This window comes from Agelaius tricolor, unplaced genomic scaffold (genome assembly GCF_023055355.1).
Source record: "Agelaius tricolor isolate 1412-34295 unplaced genomic scaffold, bAgeTri1.0.p SCAF_5, whole genome shotgun sequence".
NCBI classification, from domain to species: domain Eukaryota; kingdom Metazoa; phylum Chordata; class Aves; order Passeriformes; family Icteridae; genus Agelaius; species Agelaius tricolor.
Window position 1 is genome coordinate 20,608,776 of NW_027269265.1, and position 9,944 is coordinate 20,618,719.

The 9,944-nt window shown below is 41.0% G+C and overlaps 1 protein-coding gene across 2 annotated transcripts in view; it reads right to left on the minus strand.

Annotated features, from left to right (window-relative positions):
• Positions 1-9,686, minus strand: part of TSHR (thyroid stimulating hormone receptor) — a 48,245-nt gene extending 38,559 nt beyond the window's left edge. Inside the window, exons 1-2 of one of the 2 annotated variants that reach the window (XM_071426683.1) lie at positions 9,422-9,686; positions 8,677-8,819 (exon numbers count right to left, since the gene is read on the minus strand). In XM_071426683.1, coding sequence (XP_071282784.1) covers positions 8,677-8,819; positions 9,422-9,676 — 398 coding nt within the window. In that variant the 5' untranslated portion in view covers positions 9,677-9,686. Of the gene's footprint in view, positions 1-8,676; positions 8,970-9,421 lie in introns of both variants that reach the window. The other variant, XM_071426682.1, reaches the window with a different exon arrangement.
• Between the last annotated feature and the right edge of the window lie 258 nt (positions 9,687-9,944).

The following is a 9,944-nucleotide window of genomic DNA, read 5'->3' on the forward strand; positions in this document are numbered from 1 at the left end:
ATTATAAGAATCTAGCTTTTTATATAGGAGAAATAAACATGACAACAAAGTAATGGCTTGGTAAACAGCTATTGACACATTCATTTCTAGTTCTTTATATCCAATTAAATCCCACACAAACAAAAATATATTTTAAATCATTCTGAAATAAATGCATTATAGTCTTTCAGTGGTGCAAAAATAGCTATAAAAAGGCATTTCACATAGTGAAATTTGTGCTAAGCTTACCAGAAGATGATTACCACCTAGTGTCCAATGCTAGTATTACCAATGTAGTAGGAATGAGGGAATGATTCACACAGCAAAGGAACTCTGCAAGTAGGGAATCACTTCTGAATATGCAGACTACATAGCTGCTTTCCTACAACTAGCAGTCCAACAGAATAGCATAAGTATCCCTCAAAACTGGCCCAGCCCTAAGTAATTAAAGAAATACTAGATTCCTTCAAGATGAAATTGTACAGGTCAGTGTTTGGGACAAGTAGGTACTGAAAGCAAGGTCTCACTGCTAATGTATCCTCTGCCTACAAACTGAGGTACATATGGACGCTCTCAGACTGACAGGAGAGAATTTAGGTTGGCTACTTGTGAATTTATAGCAAATAGAAAACACCACAATGTTGGAGCTTATCCTTGCTCAGTTTGTGATCACCCAGTGCTTCTGACTGGATTTGAGTAAAAAAGATTTTACAGGAAGGAATGATCCCATTCTCAGTCAGTTTTCAGATGACACCAAGATGGGCAGGAATGTTGATCTGCTGGAGGGTAGGAAGGCTCTGTAGAGGGTCCTGCACAGGCTGGAATGATGGGCCAAGGCAACTGTGTGAGGTTCAACAAAGCAAAGTGCCAGCTTGCTGGGTGCCCTCCCAGCTCTTTGTGCACCTCCAGCCTGGTGGGGTAGTATGAGAAGCATAAAAGGCTGTGACTCTCTAAGCACTGCCCAACAATAACTAATACATCCCTGAATAACCAACTTTTTTCCCAGCACAAATCCAAATCCAATCCTATCCACAGCACCATATTTGGTACTATGAAGAAAATAAACTGCATTCCAGCCAAAATCAGGCCACTTCTCTGCAACATTTTTTTGTTTTCATTTGCATCCAGGCCACTTAAGTCCTTTGCCTGGCAGTGCAGCCTGAGGAAATGGAGCATTACTGGAGTAGAGGATAGACCAACCAAGCACTGAAATGTACTGGATATACATCAATCCATGGGACCTGACATGTTGCACCTAAGGGCAATGAGGGTGCTGGCTGATATCATTCTAAGGCTACCCTATCATCTTTGAAATATCATGGTGATCAAGGGAGGTTATGTCTGAAAAAAAAATCAGCATGCACATCTTCCAGTGAGGCAAAAAGGAGGATCTGAGGAAACACAGGCTAGTGGCTGCTATGTAGTTATTTTTTGTGTGCAAGTAATTTCATACATTTGAATGTCCTTTTGCAGATGCGATGTACACAATCAGAGGCAAAAAAAACCCCAAATCCTTTATTTTCATCTATATTTCTATCTTAATAATTCCTAACATTCAGTTTGACTTTTTGACCTCTGCTGAGCAGCTGGCAGCAATTATAGGCACTTAGTGGTTCTCTGATTAAAAGCAATAGTAGCCAGCAATTATGGCCTATTCTTACTCTCTTTCCCCGTAGGAAGTGAGCCTCTTCTGACTGCTCTTTTCTGAAATTTCATGATCCTGTTTGAACTTTCTTTGCAGAAATTTATAGGCTTTTAATTCAATATTTCAGGAACACAGCTCTTCTCTATTGTAGTTAGAGTACATTTTATAGCATGCCATCATAAAGGTTTAAAGTTAAGGGTAAAAGAGGCAGCAGTACAGGGTTTAGGTCAAAATCAAAATTTAGCTCAAAAGTAATGAAATAGGTACGTCTGTGATCACAATACAAGAAAATATATGAGAGTGTAGTGTTTTAATATGGCAATTGGGTGAAGTCCCAGGTGACCGGAATGGATGAAACATTGCACCCATCTTTTAAAAGGGTGGAAAGGATGACTGGGGTAACTATTGACCTGTCAATCTCATCTCTGGTCCTGGGAAGATCCTCCCTGAAGCTATGCTAAGGCACATGGAAAACAGAGAGGTGATTTGAGACAGTCAGCACAGCTTCACCAAGGGCAAATCCTGTCTGACCAACCCAGTGGCCTTCTCTGATGGAGTGACTGCATCAGGGGACAAGGGAAGGGCTGCAGATGTCATTTATCCAAGGCTCCAAGTGCACAGGGCGAGGGAGGGGATTCTGCCCCTCTGCTCTAGTGAGACTCCACCTGGAATACTGCATCCAGCTCTGGAGTACTAAGCACAGGAAAGATGTGGACCTGCTGGCACAGGCTCAGTGGAGGGCCATGAAAATGATCAGAGAGCTGGAAACCCTCTCTATGAGGAAAGGTTGAGCTGGAACCCCTCTCTGTGAGGAAAGGTTGAGCTTCTCTTCTGCTGGGCATTTTCAGCCTGCTTCTGCAGGCTGGAGAAGGCTCCAGACACTTTATTGCAGCCTTCCAGTACTCAGAGGGCTTCTAACAAAGTTGGGGACACACTTTTTAGTAGTGCCTGCTGCAATAAGGCAGGGCATTATGATTTTAAATTAAAAGATGGTCAATTCAGGCTAGATGTAAAGAAGACATTTTTACAATGACCATGGTGAAACCCAGGTACAGATTGCTCATAAAGGTTGTAGATAAATAATCTCTGGAAGCATTCAAGGTCAGGCTGGATGGTACTCTGACCAACCTGATCTAGTTGAAGATGTCCCTGCTCCTTCAAGAGGTGGTTGGACTAGATGGTCTTCAAAGATGCATTCCAACCCAAACCATTGTATGATTCTATGCTAAATTATAGTATTAGGTTTCAATTAAATTCAACTATTCAATTCTATATTTATGTATCTACTTATGTGTGAGAAAAAACTAGCTCAATCTTTTCATGTTGTGTGATTCAACCTTTCTTTGTAAAGAGAAAGGTGGAATTTAGGTGCCTGTTTCTTTGCATTCACAGAGATGATACTCACTGTCTGGAGTTCAAGGGAGAACTAATCTTCTTTTAGTATGTGTCAGCAGCTCATTGCCTACTTTTAGGCTTAAATTGTAGTGTTTATTATAGCTGGTCTTATTGCTTCAACTTGAGTCCATGGCATTGCACTTTGCAAAATCCTGAGTGTTGTTTCCCATTGACTTGGGTAAGGTATCAGGGCACTGGCTGGTTTGCACAATCTCGAATAGAATAGAAGGTGTTGACATAAAATGGCCTTTTGCAGATGGCTCACTTCTCATTTTTGAATAAAACAAGCTACTTTTTCTGCTCTCTAAATTTTGGCTACCACATAGTAGCCACCTAAGGGTGGTTAAGAAGGTGTTATGCTATTAGCAGCTTTACAATACATATTGTTAATTTTTTTGAGACTCTTTATTGTGTAGTCTGTGAACATAAGGATATGTAAGGGCTGAGTCCAGCAAAACACAAAAGCATGTTTAAAGTTGAGTTTTTGAGGAACTGAGACTGTATTTCATTTTCCCTATTCCTGGTTTGGGAGATTAGCATTTCATAGTAGTCTCTCTGAATGTGCATGTGGGAAGGTTCAGTCACACTTGGTGATGAAGGCAGATAATTTAGACATTTTTAAAACACTTCCTGAAACAGTCCAACTTTCAATATATAATTGAAATATAATATCACCTTTTATATATAATATCACCTTTTATAGACTGTTTGGAGGTTCTGTAAACCCATGTTAAGGAAAGCATCACACATTTCTTGATTTTGCAAATATATAAACAGACTGTATGAGTCAGATTCATGAAAAGTTGCCCTCTCCACTGGTATTACCTATTTGCACAAAAATCTGTAAATTATTCCTTAGTAGTCACATGGATTTTTTTGGCAAAATTTAAGTTTTTTCTTTCCTTTTACAGATGTATCAATAAACTCTGTTTCCCAATTCAAGAGAAGGCTGTTTTGTGCTTCTGAAGTGTAATGGGTTGGAAATGTTATGCCAAAAGAAAACACTGTAATGAAAACTGATTATAATAGCAATTCAAGATTCAGTGTAGTGTAACACTTACAAAATCAGTCTGTTAAACCACTGTTGAAATCCACTCCAAAAATAAGAGTTTTTTTAACTCTGGTATAAACAACTCTTTTGCTACTATGATAATTAAAACTTATCATCTTCTCAAACAAGGAAACGATACAAATTAATTTTTACTGCCTTATCACCAGTGTCTTCTGTAAAAATGTGTGATATTCTCATTGAGGTTAATCTCTTCACAGCATTTAAAAAAGAACTACTTGCAGTCCTCCTGCTTTCTGTTGAGCAAACGATGTGTGCAGTTCAAAAATGCTGAAGTAATGCTTGTTTCTACAGTTTTTGTTTTGTGCTTGTACAGTTCCTAGCACTTGATAGGTTTCTGTGCCATGACACAGGAAATTTAAATGTTCCAAACAAGAAATGTTACTGATCCAATGACTGATAAGGAATGAAAGAAAATATTGTATTCAATGTTCACAAGGTATTATTTTGGTAATATTTCTCTATTCCCTTAGTCCCTCAATCCTGTTCTTCATCTGCTCACTTTGAGTTGGCCTGTGTATATACAGTAAAGCAGTGCAGTTTGTAAGTTACTTCAAGAACCCTTAGAACAGTGCTTCAATTTCCCTTTGGGATTATGAACAAATCCTTTCACTGTAGCATTTCAATTTAACTGAGACAATAATACACACTAATTTTTTGACCTAGTGTATTGGACCTACTGTATGTCAAGTGCAGGATTGTTGTGTGTTAATAGCAGGATTATAGAAGCAAAACGATGCCTTTCTAAGCAAAATATGTAGGTAAGTACAATAACAAGCAACAGAATTGACAAGAAAGTATAGTTTTATGTAAAATACAATATTTAGGGAACATTTTATGTTGCAGCCATGTACACAGAATTATTTCAATCATTATCGGAAAAGCAATTGATAAAACGATTTCATGGATTTGGTAAGTATAATGCTGTTTGGTAAAAAAAATTAATTATTTTAAGAAGGTTCAAATCTGGCTCTGTCTTCAGAAATAGTCAAATGCTTTTACAAATGAAAATAATCACATATTTTTTGGAAAATGAATTAATTGCAACTAAAAAAATATTTCAAAATGTGTAGCCATTCTATATTACCTACAGAATATACAGAATATATGGGCATTAATCAGAAGGCAGTACCCCACCTATGGCAAATTTACTGAAGCAAATGCAGAATTAGTGTCTAATGTAAAGAGCATATTCTTGAAGACTGTACTGGTTTTGTATCTATTTATATACCAGTTCCTCTGTCCTTGCCTAACATCCTCTTGTTCAATTTCAATCAAATTTGATTATGTTGATATGAAAATAGCACCTGGGTACAGGATAGAAACCTTATTGACAGGGAAGGGAAGGGAAGGGAAGGGAAGGGAAGGGAAGGGAAGGGAAGGGAAGGGAAGGGAAGGGAAGGGAAGGGAAGGGAAGGGAAGGGAAGGGAAGGGAAGGGAAGGGAAGGGAAGGGAAGGGAGAGATTAAGTTATTTTAGTAAGTGAATGCAGGAGATGTAATGCACACTGAATAAGAAGCAAAACTTTATTAGTTTTATTGTCAAAGAAAAAGAATTAAAAACAATTAGAAATAGATTTATAAAAGGAAAATAATTGAGAAGTGCATTGAGGTGATGCTGGGATAGTGATACCACCTGATTGTGTCATCACAATGATGCCAGGAAGCATATTACAATAATTCAAGAATTATGATGCAATTATATCTTTGAAAAAATGTTCAGTGGGGTTTTGGTGATCTGTATGTGTAAGTAAACAAAAAAAAAATCTTATACTGAAAAAAGGTCATCTCCAAAATCAATATCTGTGCATTCAGGAATCTGGAAAAGTACCTGCATTAACTATATATAGATAAATAACATTTTAAAATGAACACACTTTTCTGGCTTAAGTTCATGTCCCTTTTCTACTACAAGAGTTAGAAATAAACTTTTATTGGAATTTCTTGTAAGAATTTCTTAAAAAATGGTCTGCCCTATTCTTTTAAAGTAGCAAAAGAGAAATGAGAACAGCTCTGACTGAATAATCAGAATGAAACTTTAATTGGAGTTTCAAGATCTGTGCATTGAAAAGAGCTCATCATCTCCAAAAGCTGGCAAAGTGTTCCTAGTCTCACCAGTCTTAGTCCTACAAACCCTACAAAACTGAATAGCCACACAAAAAAGTTTTTAAATTGGCAATCTTGAGGTTCACTTGTTACCACCAAGAAGCAAAATTACTTTGCTTAAAGTAACAAACTTGCTGCATTTAGGGAAAATTGTAGAGAGTTTAAACATAAAGTGTGCAATATGTACAGCTACATATCTCACCTCAAAGAAGACTTTATTTGTTCTTAAGGTTAACAGAAACTTTAATTATTTTGGAATCTTTTGGCCTTGATTTAGAACTGCTGCCTGTTGTACAGAAAAAGATGAAAACATGACAGAATCAGGGGCACACACTTTACAATCTCACAAAATTCTGTGTGTTGTTTTAACTGCCATGTGCAAATAATCCAGTCTGAAGCATCTGAAAGCACTCTGAACAAAAGCCACATATAGGTAAATGTTATGACTCCCATTTAACATATGGAGGGAAAGAAATATTAAGACATTTGCAGAGAGCAAGGGACTACAGAATTGGGTACAGTCCACCAGATTTCAGCAATTCAAATATGAGAACAGAAGGAATATAAACACACTTTATCCAGAGAGAAAACTTCAAACTGAAGTAAAAAACTGTAGTGGTGGTTTTTTTTGTGTTTGATTGAGTTGTGTTTTGTTTGCTTGTTTGTTTGGGAAGGTTGTGTGTAAAAATTCTGTTTTCCTTATTTCCTCAGATAATTCTCCCATTTGCTTTCAAATAAAAGACTGTGCAGCACACGTTCTACCACTTCTACCATACACTATAAAATCACAAATCACATTGTCATTACATGGAATATTTTCTTGACATGTCAGGGAGCACACATCTTGAAAAGTTTGCAATGGTCACTCCTATAGGTGCACATGATTAAATTTCACCCCAAATAAACAGAAAAATATTTCTCTGTTGTTTTCATTAATTACTTTTCCCATGGAAATAAGATCTTCACTGGATGTTTTTGTCTTTTCAAAACAATGGCTTATTATTTTACAGCCCCCATTACTACAGGTGTTTAAAACACTGGAATTCCAGTGGCCAAAGTGCTTAATTGTGGAGCTGTATGCAGAGAGGTACTTCTCAGCCATCAAACCAGCATATTTCAAGGGAAGTATCAAATTTCATTATGTGATCTCATTGTTTCTATTAACTATTTTAAATGCCTGTATAAAGGTATTTTCTCCCATAAACTGAAACTGCTGTATTTTCTAACTTATGGTAGATTTCAAAGAACATACTACTTGGTGCATGCCATAGCATTACTGCAATTTCAACCTAAATAAACTGTGTATATAAAAGTATAATAACAAAAAAGTGTATAATTTAAAATCTTATTTACCAAAATACTGCAGTCTAACCATCCAAAAAATTAACGGCAAGCAAAAATAATGGAAATAACATAAATATTTTTTCTTTCTTTCTAGGCAAGTGACCAATGTAAGCTTTTACTTTCAGTGTTAAAAAATCTGAGAAGCATTCAAATAACTGCAAATAATTTAACGGTTCTTATTTATATAAAGTCCTGAGAATCATTACCAAGACATAAATGAATCAATCTGTTACTAGTTTACCTTGAAATTAAATCAACTGAGTTTGAGTTCATTTACTTTATCAGAAAGTAATCTATATTTACAAATGAAACTTCCATAAAGACTATCAAACTTCCATACAGACTATAAAACTTTTGTACCTCAAGAAACAAAGTGGAAGCCAGGAGTGATTCATGTGCTCAGTTGTAGCTGGCAGGTGTCATTTCAGTCTCATTACAGTATTTGACTCTCAGATATGACACAAGACACTCATCTGCATTGGCAGCAGGAACCCGGACAAGATCTTCTACTGTGCCCATAATGTACCAAACACTTGGGCTCAGCTACCTGAATTACTCTATCCCTTTGGCAAGCTCTAAATTTGCTGCTTTTTCCCATACTCCACACTTTCATCTGAAGTGCCCTGTCTCCCAGACAGTATACTTGGATTCTCAATTCTCATGGATTCTTTTTCTTTTCCTTTGACAAAGAAGCTGAAAATGGACACAGAGGATTTTGTGGAAGTCTTTGTGAGTTGACACATCCCATTCCTATTGGTTTTTAATCACAAAATTGTGTTTGATCTACCTTTCCTTCCCCTCATCCCCTAAGAACTTGCCACACAAAATCCAGCCTACTGCTCACTTTGCCCACAAACAGCCCAGTTACTTATTTTCCTACATTTTTCACAGAACTCTTAAGATCCAATGAACCATCTCTTCACAACTCTTGAAGGTTTGAGAGTCACTTTTCCTACCTGTTCCTGCCACACGCAGAGTCTGCACACTGCTGTTCCACTCTCCTGTACCGCCCAGGTAATCTGCAGCACCTCTGCCCTCTCACCACCTCCTCATCTCACAAGACATCAGCTCAGAGCATCTCCTGCCTGCGAAGTATGAACACTCACAGCTGGCTTCCCTGAACCATCCCCATGTACTCACAGGGTCTGGGTGTCCTCCGGGAGGCTGGGAATAAAGTAGATGTCCCTGCAAGTGATTTTGTAGTCCTCCCAGTCAGAACACTCGCAGAAGGCTGAAGGACACCTCTCTGTGCCCCGGCTGCACAGCACCAGCACCAGCAGCAACTGGTGAAGGAAGGCTACCGTGAGGCACAGCATCTTCCGCCGTCCGCTCCCGCTCTGCCCCTCGCTTCTCCGAGGAGACGAGGAGATCCCAGAGCTGCACGGGCAGACGACGCTGCCCCGCCGGGAGAAGCTGCCGGGGAAAGGCGGCACCTGTGCTGGACAACGCCGCCTCCTCACTAAGCGGGGTCAGGAAAGGTCTCCGCAAGCCCTGAGCGCCCTCGCCGTCGGGCAGGGTCCCTCTCCTCGCCCCGGCCCCGCGCCCATCCGGCCAGCCATCCCGGACCTGGCCCCCCGCTCCTCCGCGCCCCTTCTGCGGGGTATCCCGGGGCCCGCTCCCCGGCTCCCAGCGCCCGCTCCCCGGCTCTCAGCACCCGTAGCCCCGCTCCCAGCGCCCGTTCCCCGGCTCCCAGCGCCCGCTCCCCGGCTCCCAGCGCCCGCTCCCCGGCTCTCAGCACCCGTAGCCCCGCTCCCAGCGCCCGTTCCCCGGCTCCCAGCGCCCGCTCCCCGGCTCTCAGCACCCGTAGCCCCGCTCCCAGCGCCCGTTCCCCAGCTCCCAGCTCCCGCTCCCCCGCTCTCACCCCGGCTCTCACCCCGGCTCTCACCCCGGCTCTCACCGCCGCGCCGCTCCCGAGACCCCGCCGCTCTCCGCGCTCCCTCCGCAGCCTTGGGGCTCCGGGGCCGCCTGCCGCGGGCGGCCGGCACCGCGCGGGGCCAGCGGGTTCTGCCCTACCCAGCCCAGCCCTGCCCTGCCCTGCCCTGCCCTGCTCTGCCCAGCCGGGGCGAGAGCCGCGCCGGCAGCGGGATCGGCCCGCCGAGCCGCTTTCAAAGGCAGAGGCGAAACGTCGGACCCCGACCATTCTTCCATTCTTCCTGGCATCTTTGCAAAAAGGAACAGGAGGAAGGGGGTTGAGTAAGAGCCAGACTAACTCACCTGTGAAAGCGATGAAGTTAAAGCAGACCTTTGCAACAAGCAAATATTCAGTGACTGCAAGTTAGACATGCACTAAATGTATAGCTGTTAAAAAAGCACTGAAAGTTCAAAAGAGTGATTTTGAAAATGACAGGATAGAGCAAAAGAGGAGAGAGTAGCATTTCCCACATTATCAGACAAGATAAAATCCATCC